Source organism: Chroicocephalus ridibundus, chromosome 9 (assembly GCF_963924245.1).
Source record: "Chroicocephalus ridibundus chromosome 9, bChrRid1.1, whole genome shotgun sequence".
Classification (NCBI taxonomy): domain Eukaryota; kingdom Metazoa; phylum Chordata; class Aves; order Charadriiformes; family Laridae; genus Chroicocephalus; species Chroicocephalus ridibundus.
In genome coordinates this window covers 22,448,699-22,470,487 of record NC_086292.1, presented here as the reverse complement: position 1 = coordinate 22,470,487, position 21,789 = coordinate 22,448,699, and the positions used below count along the sequence as shown (strand labels likewise).

General features: G+C 48.5%; 1 protein-coding gene across 16 annotated transcripts in view; it reads right to left on the bottom strand.

The window, feature by feature from the left end:
- The window catches only part of MBNL3 (muscleblind like splicing regulator 3), a 97,753-nt gene that overhangs the window by 52,317 nt on the left and 23,647 nt on the right, over nucleotides 1-21,789 (bottom strand). For 13 of the 16 annotated variants that reach the window (XR_010072685.1, XR_010072686.1, XR_010072681.1 and 10 more), the window contains exon 2: nucleotides 10,079-11,099. The exons of 2 other annotated variants lie outside the window; for them this stretch is intronic. Coding sequence is in view for 8 of the 14 variants with exons in the window: in XM_063347447.1 (XP_063203517.1) it covers nucleotides 10,079-10,252 (174 nt within the window). In the remaining 6 variants the exon portion in view is untranslated. Of the gene's footprint in view, nucleotides 1-10,078; nucleotides 11,100-18,710; nucleotides 18,913-21,789 lie in introns of all 16 variants that reach the window. One more of the 16 variants, XM_063347449.1, reaches the window with a different exon arrangement.

Below are 21,789 nucleotides of genomic sequence, written 5' to 3'. Positions count from 1 at the left end.
ATACCGGCATAACAATATTTATACGGGCAGATTTTCAAAGAGCTCAGCTCCTCGCTTGGAAATCTAACCACTTACTTAAATGCTCTGTGGGAGATGTCAGATGATGGGCTCTCCAGAAAGCATGGCACATCTTGTTTATATTTGTTTTAAAGCTTCCAAACAGCTCAATTACTTAAATGCATGTTACCACACCCTCCTTCAGATGGGTGAACCAAGTGGCAGAAAGCTATTGTCAGCAAAGGGATTACATCAAACTGGTGCTACGCTGCTGAAGAAATCCATCAACTCCACATGCTCAGAGTCATTCTCCTCAAAGGCATCTTCCACTGCCTTTCCTTCAGCTGGCGTCACTGGGCTAAGGCAATCATGAGCAAGAGAGGTAGCTAGGTAGCTTCACTGACACAGCAGCAAGACAGGACACCAGGGCCGAGTGCGACCCCATATTTACAAGGATCGTCTCTGCTCCACACTCTCTCCAGGGATAGGGACTTGCAGGTTTGGGCCGTCTATTTGAACCCCAGTGTCAGCTACTGTTACAGATCAGGGCTGGAAGATGGAAAGCTTGAACCACCTTCCCCACATGGATCTGGCAGTGCCACTGCTTGCAGCATGACATCCGTTGAGGTGCCAGAGCTTACTGTACCAACACACGACCCTTCCTGTGCCAACCTGACTCACAGCCGCGCAAGAGTAAACGCAGGAGCTGCCGCAGCTTGCTAGCTGGGCTTCAGCACCCCGTCTCCCGCCTTCCGCGCAGAGGAAACCCCCGGGGCTCACAGAACACCACACTGCATTCACCCTTGGTCGCAGGCACACAGCTTGTGCTGGCAGATCCAAGCAGACCTGGCAGGACTGCAAGCTCCAGGTGCGGGTGCTGAGCACACATGAAGAAACCCCCCCAAACTGGAGAGCCAAAAGTGGCAGAGGAGACAACCACAGGCAGTTGTCCCTCTTCAGAGAACGGCCGAGGACCATTTCCCTCTCCCAAAACCTGAGCAACAACTCACTTCAGCGCACGTTGCTCTTTGCTGTCCACAGGAATTCCACAGTGCTTAAAATCGGGCTTAAGTATTTTGCAGTACTGGAACCTCACTCTGGAGGGCTTTGCCCTTAAAAAAGGAAAGTAAGCTTCAGGAGCAGGAGATGGCATGCCACGGCCCGTGCAACATTGCAATATGCCCATAAAAGGTTTCAAAAATCTGCTTAAGCACATGCTGCAGCTCGGAAGGGTTTAGAGTCACATCCCAAAAGAATTCTTCTTCTGCTTTTTTAGGCAAGTGTGAGCAGCAGTCAGCACTTTACCATCATCTTCCCAACCAGAAAACCAAGGTTACTCTTGGCTGACACTAATAATATAAATGCTGCTGGCTTTATCCTTTGAGGACAGTGGTTTGCTCACACCACGGGGAGGTGACTGGGGCCATGTGAGCTGCAGACAGGAGCGGAGGCTGGAGAGGAGAGAGGAGGCTGGCAGGAAAACGCCGCTGCTGAAATTTGCTTGGCCTGCCTCCCCAAAGAGGCTGGCCTCCAAAGCGCGGTCTCAGGACAAGTCTGTAGCCATTGCTCTGCTTTCCAACACGTTCAAGGGAAAATGCACACAAGTCTGAGGCCCAAGGAAAAGCTGTAATAAATTAATTTGTTGGCTGCAGGAAGAAAGAGAAGAAGAGAGCGGTCCTGTGCCTGTCCCTTGCACCAAGATTGCCCCCTGACTGTACCAGCCTCCACCCACACCTCTGCCAGCCTCCTGAACCTGACCCAGGGATACCACGCATGAGACCGGCACCCCCAAACATGGGGTAACAGCAAAGGCATCTGCCCCTTTGCAGGCAAACCCTCTGGACCTACACAGGGTCAGAAGGTCTGGGGCACAGACAGTGCTCTCCATGTTCAGAAACAGAAGACCTTTAGAAGACATTTCTACAAACACAAAGCTGGACCTGGTGCTACCCTGTGACTGTGGCACTGCCACAGACAGAAGATCCGTTCAGTGTCCCCCTGATGAGTCAAACCCTGGCCTCGCCCCAACAGGGGCTGCCCATCCCTCCGGTACTCCAGGAGGGCTGCCAAGGCACTCTGCTTATGGGTACCCACGGGAGGGCAGAAAGGTCCCAATGAATTCACCTTCCAGCACAAGATGGGCACACCAAAGACCCACCAGGGTCCCCACCCCACTGACGCTTTGATACTCATCAGGCCAAAGCCACTCCAAGGGCGGGAAGACTGCCCTGGAGACTCTTACTCCCAGGCCTGGCTTTGGCAATGGCACACGCTGGGCAGGGAAAGAGGCACCTTGCCCCGTGCCGTCAAAGGAATCAGATGCAGGACAACACAAGAGGTCTACCAGAGGTGGGAGAGGATGGCGGGAAGAGACCTACTCCTCTCTACAGGAAGGCATGGCAGACATGAAAAAAAGCATTCAGAAGTGACTTTCACTGTTATTGGTATTAGTTGATAAACGTGTCCACGTTGACCAAGCCTGTGTAACAGTCCTACCGCTTTACACGGAGAAACCAAAACAGATCCTTAGATTTCCAAGCACCCACTGCAAAGCAAATGTCCAAATTCATCTACTATCCACCCTCTACATGAGTAAGAATCTGTTAGGTAGGCCAATCTGGCATAAGAGGGACCAACACTTTCAGGAGGAAGATGCCCAAGCCTAATCCATTAAGAAAATGTGAACTCCAAGTATTTAACTACTGCTACTACTACAAATGTCACGCTGATAGCTTTGGAGGGCATTTCTGTTTCAGACAACTCCCTGCAAGCTTTCTCACGGGCTCTTAACCTGTACTGATTGGCACCACCTCTTCACTGCCTGACAATTAACAGCTCATGTCTCCAGGAGCCCCCAAGATGCCCTCTACGCTGGGATGGGTCTCACTTCTCATGGCTTCCATCAGAGCTACACAGTACTCCCAGGACTTCCTCCACTCTTGCAGAAATGAGACAATAAGGGAGTATGCCTCCAGAATGGCACCAAAACTAGACTATGCACCCGGAAACCTATCACAGCCTGTCTTGCTGTGTTACACCAGAAGGACCTAATGAAGATAAGGACAGGGCCAATCCCTTCTCCCTCCACAGCACACCTCAAAAATCACCTGCTTGCTTTAAAGCACAGACAAGGAGTTCCTGCCAAGGACTCTACCTTACATCTTTGCAAATAGCTGCAATGAATAAGACTTTCCCCTGCCCCTTGCTGACTATTGCTGTCCCTTAAGTAGAATCACCAGGTAACACCAGTCTGTTTCCAGTTATGTGTATTCATCACCCAGCATCTCCACACGGAGCCAAGACCAAGGGGATTTCAGCTCAGATGCTGGACTTCATGTTCAGCATGTAAGGCACTCCGTCTTCCTGCTAACTCTGCTGCAGAGGCAGTAACCTGCGATGGAGAAGCAAAGGGACAGCTCAGGGCAGCAACCTTTTAAACCACAATAGCAAGACTCACCAGTGCTCATCTGTCACGGTTCAGCTGTCAAAAAGTCAGATAAATGAAGTGAGATTGCTGGGACATCAGAGAAACCCATGGATAATGTTAAATAAATCAAACATGCTCAGCACAGACCTCTGTCCTACAGAAATATCAGTTAGGCAGACTAAAGCATCAAGGTCTATCTTTCCCTGGAAAGCGGAACATGCCTAGGGACGTCACACACCATCCACGTAATCATAGAATCACAGAATGTGCTGGGTTGGAAGGGACCTCTAAAGGCCATTTAGTCCAACCCCCCTGCAGTCAGCAGGGACATCTTCAACTAGATCAGGTTGCTCAGAGCCTCATCCAGCCTGGCCTTGAATGTCTCCAGGGATGGGGCCTCCACCACCTCTCTGGCCAACCTGGGCCAGGGGATCACCACCCTCAGTGGAAAGAACTTCTTCCTCATGTCTCATCTAAACCCACCCTGCTCTAGTTTAAAACCATTGCCCCTCATCCTATCGCTACATGCCCTTGCCAACAGCCCCTCCCCAGCTTTCCTGTAGGCCCCCTTCAGGGACTGGCAGGGGCTCGAAGGTCTCCCTGGAGCCTCCTCTTCTCCAGGCTGAACCCCCCCAACTCTCTCAGCCTGACCCCAACAGAGAGAATCTGCAGTCCAGACATGGGGGCAGGCTTGGGAGATGCTCAGCTACAGGCACTGCCAGGTGAGCTTCTCCATCAGTAGTTTCCATCCCACAGCTGTGCCAAAACCTTCTGGAGACATTACAGAGAGTATACACAGCTCGTGTGCCAACTAAATTACACTGAAAAAAACATGGAGCTTGTTGTAACCCATACAGGGATCAGACTTAAATATTGTTTTTTCATTTAAGCTCTCTTAGTCTCCTTGAAGTACCACTCTACTTTAAGAGAAATACAATAGCAACAGTTCTTGTCTAAAGTAAGTCTAAATAAATTTTTTCCCCGCTGTTAGATGTTTGATTTGGTAGTTACAAAAAGCACTTATGATGTGCCGTAAGACTCACGAGCATCCAAGACAAGACAGAAAGCTGCTGCAAATCTACTTCTCATCACCAAATGTTGTCGCTAGGCAGGTAAGTGCCTTAATGACCTACGGAAAGTAAAGGTTTCTTGCAAAAGTGACTTGGCTCAACATTGTTCATCTGGTTTATTTACATCTCCATTACGTTGAGCTGAGACATGCAGTCAGAGTGTCTCCAAAAATATCTCTATGGCTTTGTTTGCTTTCTTCTTCCTCTACAAGACCGTAACCATATGCTAAGTTTAGTGGGTGTTTTTAGTTGTTTCCTAGTTTGGAATTTATTTAAATGTAAAAAAAATAGATATGATTGCAAATCAGTAACAGTCAGAAATAATTCTAGTGAAGTCAGCATAAAACAGGTACAAATCAGCATGGAAACTGTAAGGAATAGCCTCAGGTACACCAGCTTCAAGATCATATGGTATGTTTATCGCCCAAGCACAGTGAACTTTTTAGACTGCCGTGAGACTTTGAATACTGTTACCACATAATAACATTTCTTTTAGAAACAGACAAGTTAGACAAAACTGCGCTTTTAACTCCTGATTTTATGCCTGTTCACAGACAACTCGCCATTTTTTTTTTAATAGAGAAGGGAACTGCTTTGAAACATACAATAGCTTAACAATATTTTTTTAAATTAGACCTCCCAAAGCCAAAATTCATACCCCGGAAATTTTTACCACACTATCTTCTGTCTTTCAAAATGCTCTTCAAAACTTTGACTTGCATGTGGAAACATCTACGTTCATAAAACAAATTGAAAAAAGCACCACCACACCCCACAAAGCTGGGCTCGTTACATTTTTTTAACCTATGAGTCCATAGCACAGATATCCTTACTGGGAGCAGTATAAATCAAAGCCTCTGTGAGCACCTGGTGTGCATTACCTGCATATTTTTATATAATACGTCACTATCTCCTAACGCCCATCTCTCAGCTTACTGCTCAATTAGTGTTTCCAGTGACCAAAGAAAGCGGTTGTTTTTTTTTTTCCCCTCCCTGACATCTGTAGAAACTGAAGAACCGAAGTGACAATTTGCTGGCCGGGGAATTAAGATCAGCCAGGCTCACACCACGCCTGCCTGATCCAGCCTGAATAGGAAGGTTAATGACTGGATGAGTGCTTACAGACAGCCCTCCGCAGCGCCAGGACAAGGCTTTGTACAAACTGCCACCAGCCAGCAAACCGTGTCCTGACCCTTGCAAAAAGCCCCAGCTGTGCACAGGAGGGTGCACACCGAGCCCAGCGAGGAGCTCAGGTGTCCTGGTTTGAGGTAAAACAGAACCAACTTTCTGTTCAGTGATTTTATTTCTTAGCTAGGCCTCTTCTAACTCTCTGAAATTAACAGCACGTTGTCTCGAAAACGGTTTGTTCTCAGAGCGAGAAGACCAATGTTTACGGTTTGTGCCAAGGAATGGTACCCAGAGAGGCTCTTGCTTATACTTATTGCTGTAACAACCCAGGTCAGCCAATTTCATTATTTGCCCCATTGAAGGGTCAGAAGCAGAAAAGCGTAGAGGGGTCCCACCTGCGGGGAGGAGCGGACAGGACAGGGGACCCAAAACTGAACAACAGGGGTATTCCATCCCACCTGCCCCACGCTCAGTACAAAAGCTGAGGGATCAAAGGGTCAATGCTCTTTCTTCAATGGCCGACATCTGCGCAGGACCCTGCCTGTTCATCTGCCTTTGATCCCGATCCATGTGTCCTGACTCCATCTGTGGAACCCAGTTCCCACCCGTCACTGAGTCCAGCCTGGGACTTCCCCAGTGCCTGCCGGTGACATCATCCTGGGAGCTTAATATGGTTTTGTATACACTGTATCTATTTCATTATTTTCCTTTTTATTTTATTACTATATTTCAGTAAAGTAGTTTAGTTTCTTCTAAGCTCATAAATCTCTTTAGCTCTCCTCCTCCTCTCCATGTACGAGAGGTTGGGGGGGAGCATCTGTCACTGGCCATTGGCCAATTTGGACAAAACCACAACACCATGACTGAACCCCAAGGCCATCTGGGTTCACAGTGATGGCAGTCCGCTCCTCTCGGTTGCTCAAAACGTCTCAGGGGTGCCATGGGCCCTGCCCAGGAGGTACAGCAGAGTATTGGCCACTGTCCAGCAGCCTTTGTGGTCACTTCTGGAAGGGGGGTGGCCCAGTGGCAGCCGGCCCTCGCACCTCTGGACTGCCCTCCACCAAGCAGTGCAGCTTGGCCTTCCATTCACACAAATTAATTCAGACAACACCATTCTTCCAGAATAACGAGGGGGGAAGTGTGAGTAGAGAGCGAGAGCTCTCTTGGCATCTGATTCAAATCTGTGAACAGCTTCTCACAAGGAACTATTTTTAAGTTTCATATCAATCTGCTTGAGAAAGGTTCCTTCTGCTGCCTACAAATGTGCAAACCCCTCCGTCGAAGAACTACAGCTCAGGACAGCAAGATCCAGCCCTGCACTTGCAACCTAATCAAGACTCGGTATTTCACAACCAAAGCACTGCATGACCACGTGATGCTCCTGCAGAGCGTGCCCTGGTGAACACCACCCAAGCATCAGTGAAGCCCTCCCGTTACCTTCAGAAGTCCTGTGTGTTCTTCACAAGCTTACAGGTAGCACACATTCACCCGTGAAACAACCCACACTGAGGCAGCCTGGCTGCTTTGGAAAACATTACTGCTCTTACCACTGCAATAGAGGCAGAATTGCTATATGAGATTGAGGGGGTAAAAAAAAAAAAAAAAAAAGAAAAAAGAAAAAAAGGGAGATACATTAAGCATATAGTGACCTGACCAGCGAGGTGAAACCATTGTAGGCCGGGTTATCAGAAGTTCCTGTATGAAGGCATTGTTCAGGCTTTAAGAGGGCTGTGAGAAAAAAACCAAGGAACAGCACTACACAATGGATGCAGATAAGCAACCTCTGAACAAAGCCCCGGGTGAATGCAAGAAAACTTATTAGCTGCAAGCATTCTATATCCTGTCTCCAGTAAAACAACACAGATGTTTGCTAATGCAGGGCGTGAAAAGATGAAAAGAGCACTAAGCAGCTGTAGAGCCCTGGGCAGGAGAGATCGTTGGTGTTCAACAGCTGTTGGAGGGAAACAGCGGCTGCGCACAAAGATGTCCACAGGATGGGCAAGAAAAGCCCCTTTTTAACAGGTCTAAGAATGTAACGCCTCTCTAGTCACCAGTAAGGAAAGCCACCATTATGGCCATGAGCCCCTCGATACCATTGCAAATTGGGCTCTGCAAGCCCAGCTCCAGTGCAAGAACAGAAAGGCCACCGTTGGCGAGTTTAGTCACCAGGGTGGTTATCTCCCCTGGGAAGCGCACGGTGTACATCGACACAGAAGCCACGTCATTGGGGGCTGCACCTCTCAGTGGCACGGCAGAACCGGGGCTCTGCTCAGCGACAGCAACAGAAGCCATGGGGGTGCAGGAAGGGTGGGCTTCAAGACCCACTTCTTGTTTGGGAAGTAGGGTGCAGAAACAGCCCCACCATCAATCCTTGGCCATGTGCTCTGCACAGTGTGACCTCTCCCCCGGCGTACTTCCCACAAGCAGAGCTGTCAGCCCTCCATGAGGCTTTCCTAAGCCTGAAAAATCTGGAAAATCTGTTCCCTGGAAAATTCAGGCCACTTAACTAGCACATACTGGGCATCTGCTACTGTGTCAAGAGGAAACTGCAATGAGAACATTAGTTAACAGCCCCTTACACAGGAAACATGCTGAGCTGTAGGAGATCATACTCTACTCCTTTGGCATCTTTTGTGTTCTCAAGACGATGTTCCCCATCCCATTCCCCACCACTGATGCAGGAGAAGCGTTCACTCGTGCCAGTGGGTGTGATTTGAACCCCAGCTACCCATACGTTCGGGCCTGCACATCTCACAGCCCTGGCTGCACAGAGAAGGGCTGGCACAGGGGGCCTGGGCGTGCTGCGGACACCGCACCCCGGCCAGCACAAACAGGGAGGCGTCACCCACCAACCCGAGCTGGGTGGCTACACACCACCACCTGCTGCTGCAAACCTCAGGCAAGTTCTGCAAGGGGCATGGTCCTACCCTACCATGGCAGGGCAGTGCTCCTTTCAGTTAACAAATAAGTGCCATAAAATGTAAACACATTCATCTCTTCATTCAAAGTATCTGCACTGCCACTGGCTACAATTCGCAAGTTTCAAGGGCATAAAGAACGTGCCTCTTTTTCCCCCCCCCCTCCAATAAAAATATTTTGCTTTCTCTTTGTCAGCAAACCAGCAATGTAAATGAACATTTGAAAGTCACTGTATAACTAGAGTCATTGCATATAATCAGATTAAAAAAGAGCAAAACCGAATGCAAACAGGAAGCTGGAGCTCCTTGGGAACAGAAGTGAAAATACGAAGAAGCCACAAACAGTAATAAAATGGGTAAACCCGTGCTAGACTGGCTCCAGCCCCGGTCTGAACCTGTGCGTACATAATTCCACTAGTTCTGTTATTCATTATGTTCATAAAAATAAACCCAAATCTTTTCAAGCAACAGTTGAAGTTCAAGGGAAAACTTTTAAGCTTGTAAAATTTACCAGATTCCTTCTAGAAACTCAAACAGGTTAATTACTCTGATCAAAACACTGAACACAATGTCAAGAGTTCTCAAAAGCAATCCGTTATCCATATTGTCTCAGGGTTTTACCATCCTATTTAAAACACTTTTGAGGAACTGCACTTTTGGGAAAAAGAAAAAAAAAAAGTGGATGTTCCTTTCCTGAGAACTGCGGTGAAGCAACCCCAAACAGAGATGCTCATCCCCTCTCCTGTGAGCCCCTCACCCTGACTCAGAACCTGGGTATTTGGTAAATTTTGAAAGTCACCCCTGGAGCTCCAAGAGTGAAAAGCAACCAAGAGCCATTTACTGCCTGCAAAATCGACTCTGCAGAGAAAAGCCCCAGCGAGGAGGCTCAGCTGTAACTCAGACAGGCCCAGCAGAGCCATCGTGCTTGCACATCCCTTACAGAAAGCGTTTTCCCAACGCCCATTTTTCTGGAAGCGCTGCTCTCCAAATATTTTGGCTGTTCCTCATCTACCGGACGGCATGAGAGTGCATCTGCAACTCTGTCTCCAGGAAATACACATAAAGCTGATTCATTATCTTAAAATGCTGCTTTCATTTCTGCTCATTAAAAGCACATTTCAGATCCCTGCGCCGAACGCGCAGCCGATGTGCTCCGGACACAAATTAAAGCACTGGCTTTCAGTTCACTTTTCTCATTTCAGTTTCATTTGCTGCCCACAACGTGCATTCTCCATTTCGAGGACAGCAATATCAGACCTGAGCTACCATCAGAAAACGCTCTGGATCAAAAAAAAAAAAAAAACCAAAACAACCCTCTCTTCCTCTGCGATGCCTGGCACTCCGGGCAATCGCACTGGATGTCAGACCCAACCGCGATCTCAGGAGCCGCATCCCACACCGGCAGCATCCTTCCCTGCGGAAACAGAGCAATAAGCAGTTGTTTGGCACACCCCACAGCCCAGCGCGCCCAGAGAGCCACTCTGAAGACAAGGAAAAGCAAGTGAGCTTAGGTAATGCGCGCGTTAGGCAGTCCTCACCTTTAGGGAGTCAAAGCAGGCAATAACTCGACCGTTTTCCACATGGCAACTCCGTGACGGATGGGCGAACTTGCACTCCGCATCAGACCGAGAACAAGTCCCTCTCTGAAACTCTCGACACACTTCTAACGTCAGCCATTTTGTATCACGAACCAGGGAAACATTTACAGCCATATTAAAAAACAAAAATTAAAATGCAAGCAATCGCACCCTTCTTCAGGGCAATATTTACTGCTGATCTTTTTTTTCTTCTTCTTCTTCTTCTTTTTGTTTTTAAAAAAAGGGTAAAAAAGTTAATTCAAGTTAAACGTGAAGAAATAACTAACTTGTTGCTTTGGTAGAACTCCTATTCATCAGCACTTAGGTTTTCATTTAAGTCAAATCGTGTTTGTTTAAACAAGAATTAAACATAAAGCCAATCATAAAATAGAAATCTTATCAGAACAACTGAAAATCAAATTAGAGGCCAGCTCCTAAAAGTGCAATTGTAGAAGTTAAAATATAAGTGTTATATTTTGTGCCACTGCCGAAGTTACTTGCAAATAACTGGCAGACGTTCAAAAGAATTCTGTGCTCTCCAGTTAATGGTTTCAATTATTCTTGCAAAAAGCATATGCTGCTGGCAGCACTTCAGTTTGTGGAATGGTCTCAGTCCTTGGGGAGAAGACTTCGGGGTGGTTTTTTTTCCCTTCTATTTCTTGCTTCTAAAAATTACGGTTTGCGAACATCAAAACGAGCAAAAGGACGTCTGAGGTTTTGTTTTTTTTTTTTCGTTCTTTCTTTCTTTCTTTTCTTTTAAATATTTGCTACATACTCGGGGATGGAAAAAAAAATGGCTGAGCAAACTGCGTGTAAACGGGGAGCAAAAAACAAAAAAGGGGCGGGCAAGGCTGAGTTGCCGTCAGGGCACGAACCGCAAGCAACGCCGAATTAAAAAGAGAGGGGGGCGAGGGGCAGAGAGAGGCAGCCCTAGACAGAAATCCAAGCAGCGGTGGCTTCAGGAAAGGCACTTTTCAGCAACCTGCAGGAAAAAGAGAAATAGAATCAGCCAGGAGCCGAGGGCCACCCCGCTCAGGCGGGCGCGGGGTCGCCCAGCCCGGCCCCGGCCGCCATTGTCGGCAGCGGGGGCATTTCCCGCACCAGCCTGCGCATGGGAGGTGGAAGCGACCAATGGCGTTTACCCTTGCAGCAGCAGCCAGGGCAGCCGACCAATGAGAGAGACCGTTTCATAGCGGCCCAGCCTAGCACAGGCTGCGTTTGCGCCCGCCGCAGGGAAAAGCGCCTCAGCCCCAGGACCCGGCCAGCGCGCCGGCCTCAGACCGCGGGACCCGCGCCGTGCCCGGCAGCGCTTGGGCGGGACGGGCCGAGCCCAGCCTCCGCACGGCCGTGCCCCGGCCACCCCGGCAAGGGCCAGCTGCATCCGCCAAGCAGCCCTCTCAGACTAGAGAAGGATATTTTGCTCTTTAGTATTTTTAATTAATTTTTTTTTCCCCCATTACCCCCCTCCCCCGCAGCTTTTCTGTAGGAAACGTTCAGGCAGGAAGAGCAGCCAGTGGCTTTCTTGTATACAAATCACAAGGAGCTGCTACAGCTCAACCCCAGAACAACTTTGCATTTTTAAGGTGTTCTATTTAACCCATCATTACTAGCTGCAGAGCTGTTCCAGCAGCAGCCTGGGATGGCACACGAAGACAAACGACTGCTTCACAGTCACTCCCCTCCGTGGATTCAGAGCCTACAAAACTAAAAGCAAACCCGACAGGGAAACCTAAGCCCCACACACACGGAAAAAATTAACTCATTGCTCACAGCTGTAGTTTTCCACCAGACTAAAGGCAACTCAAATTACTCTGACTCCAGCAACTCATGTTATACAACAAGCAACTTTCAATGTGTTCTTATTCAAGGCTTCCTTGGCATCCACTAAAATGTTAAGCCGTCCCTAGAGTTTCCCACTCTAATATTAGCTGTACCAATGACGCCTGATAGGATTGGGCTGTTTCCAAGTTCCCAAAATCCAGCCCTTTATCTTCCTAAAGTACGGCCGCCCAGTTTTGCCAAACACTTGACAGGCGCAGGATGTTGCTCGTGTGACTGCTATTAAGACTTGAAGCTTTTGCAGAAGAGCCTTCAACTACAAGAAAAGGAAGCTTAAATTCCTCTTTTATTATTGGTGTGTTATTGCAATTACACTGATCAGTAACTGAAACCTACTGGAGCTGGAACAGTCAAACAATGCTACCAAGGAAGAAGTGTGGGAAGAGGCTGTCATCAGCAGCAGGGGGTGGGGCACACAGGCTGTTTGATTCACAGATCAAATTATTTCGCATTAAAAATACCCCACCAACATTCATTAAACCTACACTGCAAGCATTTTCTAAGCTAGTTAGAGTCAAGTTCATAACAAAAACTGCCCAGATCCTTGCAATCCAGCTTGCAGCGCCAGCACAAAGGTTACTCTGACCCATGCTTCTGGAAGGACCTTTGTTTTTTTGCACATCAGGTGGGGAACAGAGACTGCAAACACCAGATTTGCTAAGCATGTTTTAAACTTCAAAGGGAGGGGGGAAAAAAGCACATCTAGCCACGCTCATGACTTCTGGGTTTTGTAAGGAACAGAGATGCTCTAAATCAATTCCAATTTTGCAAACGGGGCAAATTTATACAGGAATCCCATTCACCGATGTGTGGGCTCCTTGTCCAAATGAGCTCAGTAAGCAGGAAAAGATCTGCGGAAACCTTCTGCAGGGAGCTAGGGACTAGCTGGGTGCGGCTCTTAAAAACGAGCCAGAACAGGTCAGATATGGGTGGGGATTAGAAAGAATGCTCTCTCAGAAGCTGCGCTGAGCAGACTGAAATACAACCATCTTGTGAATTCAGTGCCTATTCCACAGCTTCAGACTCCCAGGGAAGCGAGGGCCTGAATACGGTGGGTCTGAACTTAACAGGCAGTTACACCAAGATGTACAAACAGTGTAGTAACATCTGCCACTTCTACCTTGAAAAATCTACCAGCCCTCGTACCCTGAAAAATCCCAAAGAATGTCAGAAACCAAACGTTCATTTTGCTTTCACCCATGTAGCTCAAGAGCACACATGGACACGCACATGCCTGCACTAAGCTGCTCAGTCCTCAAGATGAAGGGAATCGTGTTAACAGAAGATAAGTCAAGTGACTCCAACAGAACATTAAACTACAAATATCAAGACATTCAGATACATGTAACATGGTTGATATTTTTCTTTTACAACTCTTAGAGAGGAAAAAAAAAACCCAAACAAACAGAAGACTGAAGAAATACTTGCCAATGTCCTGCTGATGGAAACTGAGGCACCCTACCCCGCACCCTGCAGAAGGGCACGCTCAACGCGCAAGAGCGAGACACAAGGAATATTCTGTGCTTACAGAACCCACCCACATTCCTGCAGAAGGACAGACTGTCATCTCAGACCCTGAGACTCGGGCTCCTGTACCAGGGGGAGCCAAATAAATTGATAAATTTTTAATACCGGAGGCCTCAATCCTGCAGCCTGCGTGCCCAGCGGCAGAGCACAGCAGCAGCAGTGCACAGTGCCCCCATCACTTGCCATGTACTCAGGAGAGCACTTAAGCACATGCTTAACTTTGAACATGCCAACAATCTTACTGGAAAGAAGAAAACCTGAAGCATGTACTTAAGTGCTTTGCTGAATCAGGGCCTAAATAAATGAATCTGCTTCGCAGGTTTGTAAGGGCTGGAAGGCCAGCAAGCACAGGCAGCAGTCATCACGTTTTGGCTTACGTGATCACAGCCCAGAGGAGCACGAGTTCAGCTTTTCTGCAAGTCAACAAATACAGTTTTGTCAGTGTCTGGATAGCTGCAAATTCCCTCTCTCCCGTGGCCACAGGGAAAGCCGAAAACAGGCCCAGGCAGGGCTGACAGCGCACTGCGTGCCACTGCAGCAAGGCTCCCGCGCACCCCGCCACGGGGTAACACACATCGCACTGGAACCCACCACGGATACTACAAAGCTTCAGTTCCCTATGTTTCAACTCCTGGCAGCAACCAACCGTAACCGTTCTCACCACAATGCATCCTTACAACTCCCTTGTATGACCCTTTCTTTTTTTTTTTTTTTGGGGGGGGGGGGGGGGGGGCGGGGGGAGGGGGAGGGGGAATGACTGGAATTTTATTCACTTTGTTCTCTTGCTTATTTCAAATGGGAGGAATAAAAGCATCCATGCCAAAACCAACATACAACAAGGATAAAAAGTAGCTCCAGAAAACATGGGCTTCGTTAGCATGCAGGAAATACAACAAAGGGTAGGTGCTGCCTTTTGAACCCTTCCCAGCGAGCCAGATCCGTCTCGCAGAGCTCATCTCCTCCGCTACCAGATGGGCCAATCCCATTTCAACGGCAGCGGCATCAAAGCTAGAGAAAGCAGCAGAGCAGAGAGGAAAGCCTGTGGCTTTTATCCCAGTAAGGAAACTATAATATCCCTGAAGCCCCTGCTCCAGGGCCACTTGCTGGGCCAGGCTCTAATTGCCTGAGATGCAGGAGGACGGGGCCAGATGTCAGACCCAGCCTTGCAGCTACCAAAGTGAAGGCAAACAAGGGTAGTCTGAGGAGCGCTAGGGCTTGTCTCTGGGGGGACTGAGATGCCCTCGCCGCTTGAGGTAACGTGAAGATGAGAGTATTCACTTGACGCTTGAATTCCTCCTGCTTTCCATGAAACCGATCCCCTTCCACTGACACCCCCATGGATGTCAACTCATAAGGATGCTTCCTGACAGCCAAGTTTAGAGATGGTAATTTACGTGACAGGGTGGATTCAAGCATCTCCCAAGTGTAAATGATGCTATTTAAAAGAGATTTTTTTGTTGTTCTTGTTTTGGTTTGTTGTGTTGTGGTTTTTTTTTAGGAAGGAAAACCAACTCAGTAGAAGTGGCAACATGGGTTCCTTATTTATTTTTCCTCAAGGACTTCGGGGTCACAACTGCTCAGATGAGAAACAAAAGCGCTGCTGCCCTAAGTGACAGTCCCAGTGAGCGAGAACGGCAGCTATTCCCCTTCACCTGAGGTGGAACAGGGACAGTGCGGACAGTGAGGGGACATTGGAGCGTTCCCAAAGACAAGCTCCAGCTATGACCTCTCTTTAGGATATGTGATGCAGTCCATGCTCCTCTCCTCAACACAAACCACCAGCACATGACAGAGGAACTGATGACCCCCTCTCCCGAGTCCCTAGCCCTATACTGCCAGGCTGCAGCACGCTCTACCCAGTTTTGCAAGTTAGAGTCAAGTAAAGCTCAGACCCAGCCAACCTGGATGGATGGACACCCTGGAGGCACCACAACTGAGAAACTGTGCTCTTCAGCTAGTGAAATTCAGACCTCAATTCTTTCACTAATTCCACTACAACTCACATCCCATCCCTGAACTATTAATGTTCTCCAAGTGTCTAGATATTGTCGGAGCCAAAAAAAGACTTTTTTCTTTTATGGCCTTTCCTCAAAGCACTAAATTCAGCTGGCAGCACAAATGACACTCTCACTCATCAGTCCTTGCACCTTTGAGGTAATTCTGTAACCTTGGCTTTTCATTGCACCTAAATCGGTACGGAAGAGCTTAGTGCACCCACCACCACCTCCTCCTCAGTAAGCCAGAATAGGGGAACTCCTCACTCAAACAGGAGGGAGATGTTTCCACTATCAAAAAAATCCTGGAAAGTCTGCATGGCAAGGAGAAATGGGAACAATGAAAACAGCATATTGAACTGTTTTGTTCTGTAAGAGAAACAAAAGTCTACAGGAGAAGACCACCACCATTCACATGGAAAACTGAGCCTGAGCATCTTCCCCAGTCCATCCTTTCTCCTCCGCTTTCACAGCAGTAATAAAGAACATATGAAGGTGCATTCTTGGTATCACAGAATGTGTTGTGTTGGGTTGGAAGGGACCTCTAAAGGCCATCTAGTCCAACCCCCCTGCAGTGAGCAGGGACATCTTCAACTAGATCAGGTTGCTCAGAGCCTCATCCAGCCTGGCCTTGAATGTCTCCAGGGATGGGGCCTCCACCACCTCTCTGGGCAACCTCTTCCAGTGTCTCACCAACACTGGTGCATGAAGAGCATTCTTGCTCTCCAAAGGAACCAAAAAAGTACAGTCAAGGGTAAGATTTTACTGGGGAGTGTCATACCGGTACATTTGTTGGCAGTAATGCATGAAAAAAGCTAACCTACTTTTACAGGGAGCTTTCAGTCAGTGAGGAGGGGGAAAAAAATAAATCATCTAGGACCCACCGAGCCAGAAACAGGATGACATTAGTTCAGTTGGCTGATGTCAGAGCAGCTCATTCTGGGCCTCACAAAAGCCCACGGCAAGTTAGGTGCTGCCATGATCAGATCACAGGGCAACTCTGCTTCACTTGGGACTGGTTCAAAAGTGGAACTAGCAAGACTGTACAACAGCAAAAGAAACGAAAAAAAAAATAACACCATAAGGTCAAGGCTGAAGTCCCAATTAGCAAGGCTCTTACCCCATCTCACATAAAACCCAGCAGTGCTCAGATTCCCATAGACTCCAATTCCTCTGCTGCTGCAACACTGACAGTTTGCACGCAGCAGGGCTGCTCCGACGCGGGCCAGCTCCCACCCCCCGCGCTTGCACGGGCTGTGCACCTGGGACAGGAGCCATATCTGCAAACGGCGGCTTCTCCATAGCTTCTTGTCACTGGGCACTTAATGGGCGGCATTATCAAGCCTGAAGAAGGTCAGTTTATTTTTCTGCTGCCTGCAAGAGGTACTTCTGCTTTCAAATTAGAAAATAACATTCTATTTTTCCACTCTGGCCCTCATACTTTAAAGCAAACACTTCATGGACACAGTAGACACTTTGAGTATTTCCTTTGTGAACATTCTGTACCTGGACACTTTCTCCCTCAGGCAACAGTTTGCTTAATTTAAGGTAGACCTTTGCAGCTAGAAGAAAATAAACCTTCTTTTGTTCTTCTACCAGTTACTTGGAAAAGGAGCCTCTACCAGGGCCATGCACGAGAAGTTTCTGTTCAAGGTCTAATCGCAGATGGTGGGGGCTGTGCATCACCAGGGATCACACCGCGTGCTACAGCGTCACCACAGCCCCGAATGCCGTCTGTTCAGAAGAGGACGGCAGAACCCAGAAGCCACACACTCAAATAAAACAACCTCCCGCTGCTGCTGCAATGGAAAAGCCTCGCCGGCAGGACGCAAACCCACCGCAGAAGCGGCTGTGTGCACTGTGCACAAGGTGGATGTTTGGGCCTGCAAACACCACACATCTCTGCGCTGAAGGAGCCACTAATGCTCGTCCTTTTTCGCCCCACACTTGCTCCGGCTGCTAGCTTAGAGCGACTTTGCAGAATGTGGGTTACTGGTTGTGACCTCTGTGGGAAGAGCAGCACAAGAAAAACCCTCCCGCTCCTCCGTGTGGAAGGCTGAAGTTGCAGACATACCCTAAGAGTTCCCACCTCTTAGGAAGCTCGCCAACCTTTGCTAAATCTCCTGGGATTTATAGCACCCCAGAAGATAGCTGTGGTGCTCTGCAGGGACAGCAGTGCTGCCATCCTCAGGAAAATGGATCATCCATCACTCGCCTCCAGGCACTCTCCACTGCTCTTAGCTGCCCTGGCATGACCTAGGCATCTCTCTCACCTGGAGAGGCGGCACCTGAGGAACCGAGGGGAAAAAACAAAAACAACAAAAGAGGAAAAAAGATAAAATAAAGCACTGTGAAGGAAGGAAGCTCTTCACTGCACAGAAGAAAAAAAAAAGTATAAATAAACTCGGGGAACTTTATCCTCCCTTGCATACATGCAACTCTCCACATTTACACCCTGCAGCAAACAATCACAGGAAAAATAAATGCCAAGTTTAAGGAAATAGTTGAAAAAAGTCACTTTGTTTCTGAAATCTACCATTCTTCACTGCGTACTACGGTGCTCCTATTCCCTCAGCTGCCTGAAATCTTCACAATCTGTTTTGCTTCTTCATCAACCTCCAGCATTTCTTGTCCACCAAAGTTCAAAGAACTCTCCCCTTCGCTCCTGCAGGATTAGCTCTTCTCCAAAACGCTTCCAACAGGCAAATGCCTGGCAGCTATTTGCCCCTACCTGCAGGGGATTTCTAAGCCAAAAATGCATCACAAAAACACTGCAGTTTAAGGAGCTTTTTTTGTTTATTTGTTTGTCTTTGAACAGAGTCACAAAGTGTGCTGGACCCACACACACGTGCCTTGGCAGAACAAATACCTTTCCACAGGGTTTTCCAGGGCAGCATGCAGGGAATTTCAAAGGGAACTTCCCCCCGTTTTGCTGAATACATTTGTTGGTAGAATAACCACACACGCACATTTCTGTTCTTTTGGGCTTTTTATTTCCTGCCATCATCTTATTCGGCACCAGTTCAAGGACAAGACCCCTTTCCTATTCCTTTCCTAGGAGTGATGGAGATCCCCTGTGACCCCACACCTGGGGGATACGGGCATTCCTGGGGGATGCTCCGCTGATCAGGCAGCCAAGCAGGAGTTTTGCTCGAGCCAGACTCCAGCACAGCGCCCATCGCTTCCAAGCCACAGATAAACAGAGAAGGATGCTCCCTTCTGTTGGGACCCACCTGGCAAATCTCTTCTAGCCTCCTGTGGGAGGCAGCTTCCCAGTGCCAAGGGCCAGGGACCCGCGTTGGAGCAGGGTGGCTAACCCAAAAGAAACGTTTCCTCTGCGGTGCAGAAGCAGCTACTGTGCTGCTGTGAAGCAGTGCTAAAATCCCTTCCAGTGCCAGCATTGCTTGGGAGGGGTTAGGACCACAATTACACCAGCTGCAAACACAAAAGAACGGAAAAAAAAAAAAAAGTTGGCAGGGATCTCTGGAGGTCAGCTAATCCAAACCCCGTCTCAAAGCACAGCCAGCTTCAGAGGTGGATGCTTCCATCTCCAAACGCAGAGAGAGCTGTCTGACACAAAGAGAGCTCAATTGAGTCAAACAAATTTACAGAGGAGACAGGAAAGGCCAAGGCTCATTAAGGCTTGTTCCCCACCACGTAATCGTAAGAAATAGGATCAAGCAGATGTATCCCACAATCTATCTGATTATCCTACTCAGTGTTCAAGAAACCCCCAAGGTCCTTGCCAATCAGATAAGTGTCCGCGCGTGTTTGGGCAGGCCAATGGGGACAGCTGACAGGAGGGAATGCCTTTACCCAACTGCCCTTCATGGGATTCTGCTGGCAGGAACGACCTAGGGGCCCCTCCGAAGCTCCAAGCATGGCCCTAGCCCTTAAGCCAGGCAATATACTCTATTGAGCAGGAGAAATACTGAAATAGGAGCCCAGGCTCAGCCATTCACCATGCTGCAGAGGAGGCCTGGGGCTTTTGGGAAGCCTCAGACTTGCTGCATATGCAGAGGAGACCTGCCCAGGTCTGGTGCTTCAGAGATGCCTCTGCCCAAGCGCAGGTATTTGTGCCTGGAAAATTCCCACTCCAGACTTCTCAATCACAGAGCCTGCTGCTCAAGGAGACAGGTTTTCTCCAACAAGGAAGGCATTTTCCATTTGGGTCCCATACTGCATCTCCTCAAAGCACATACGTGCTCACACACACTATAATTTCAGGCGCTCACGTGTTAGCTGTCCTACCTGGAGACCACAGGCCTGCAGAAAGAGAAGACAGCATTTGGACGGTAGTTTGAATTCTTTCTCAGCTGGGAAAATTCAGAGAAAACAAAAATAGTTTTTCTTTTAACATTCTTTGTACTGAGTGCTTGGATAAGCCATAAGTACCTTGGCAGCAAACCAGTTTGGTATAAACACAGAACACCAGAACACAATGCAGTCATCACAAAGCCACTGCTCTGGGCCAGACAGTAATTTTCCCCTTCGCACAGGGCAGGCCTCCAAAGTCTTTATGCTACTACATTCAAGTCCATCTGAATTACACGATGTGTTAAAAATGAAGATTCATGCCCAATAACGAAAACACCTATCATTTACGAGCTACGCGGAAGGGCACACCGTGCACAAACATACTCAAGAAACATTTGTGAAACGATTCAGCAGTCGAGAAAAAAAGGAAGCCTTTGACTTTCTTCCTCAACTCAGACCTCTAACAGCATCCTCAGGTTGCAAATCAAATACACGATGACAGAAGGAGACTGAAAGACTGGTAACAAAAGCATCCAACGCATTTAGGAAAATTTCTTTCAGGATTAAAAGAAAGAATTTAGACCATGCAGGAAATCAGGAAAAGCAAGCATAGCGACAACTGAGAGCGTATTTTCCACTTCCATATGCCAGTGAAAATCCAGAGCAGCCTAGTCCCAAACCCCAAAGGCATTATTGTCGCACAGGTAGTCGCCACAGGTCACCACTTAGACAGGAAAGATGCTCTAGTCTCTAAGTGCCAGCCCAGGACTATGGGAACAGGGGCTCAAACCCTACTGCAGTCATGGGTGCCACAAATGACAAGTCGCTTAATCCCTCTGCAAACAGGGGCCGCTACGTCCCTGCCTCTCAGTGATGTTTGGCGGATAAAAGCCAGGAACAGCAATCAGGCATTAAGAAACTACTATGGTAAAGGCTGTATGAGCACTGGATGAATAGATCTGCCTCAGACCCCACAGTCATTACAGTATGAAATAGGATACAGGAGGGGGAGCAGAAAGCATGCACGCACACATATATCTGCCCCATTAATCCATCAGGCTGCAACAGGATGAAAGGCATGTCCAACAACCCCAATCTTGCTTATGCAGCAATAAGCAGCTTCCCACCATGGACGGGAGGCACTGCGGCAGTACATGTCGGGGAGCAGCAGAGCCAAGAGGCACCTGGAAAGTCTAAGTGTCAGTTTTGGCAGCGTACTTTGGCTCCAATTACCACCCACTCAGTTAGTGGCCAGGGGCTGTCTGCCTGGTGCCCCTGTGGGACACAGAGGGGTTGGGGATGCGTGCAGAGAGGAGCCAATGCAGCTACACCCTGAAAAAGGCAAGGGGAAGTCAAAGTCACCCTCGAGGCACTTCCCAAGCCATTCAGAGTTAGTCTGTTGGCCCCTCCTGACTTACACACCCCAAAATCTGTTATTCATTGCTCTTCATCTCACTGCCAGGCAGATGAATCAACTTTTCAGGGACTGAACATCCTCTGTTCTCCCTGAGATACCTGAGTCACAGACACCAACTGAAGTCCTCGGATCTTCAATTCTCTCCTTACCTTCCTGCATCTGTAATGCGACAGCCTCCAGCTTCTCCCCCCGGCCCCCGTGGAAGTCCTAGTGACTTGAATTACTTCCAATTTCCCACTCGAAGCCCGTGGCACGCTCTTCTTCCAGAAATCATCTGACTTGGCGTGAAACTACTGAATTACAACCGGGAGCCTGAGAAGGTGGGCTCTAGCTAGCCAGGGCAAACGTACAGACGAACAGTGCCTTCCACACGTACCATCCTTCCGTCCTTCCCGCCACCACCCCGAAGCCCACCGCCACTCCTGGCCAGCAACATGCAAACACAGGAGCACCCACCCCTGCCTGGTTGGGTGTCTGTCCAAGCTGACTTCTAAAGCAGCAGACAAAAAAAAAAAAAAACAAAACCACAAATAGGGATATATTCCCTCGAGCCTTGAGGGTACGCTACGAACCACCATCCATCAGCGTACTTATTTCGCCCCTCGTCAAGGGAAGGAGCTTGGGTGATGGCAGAGGGA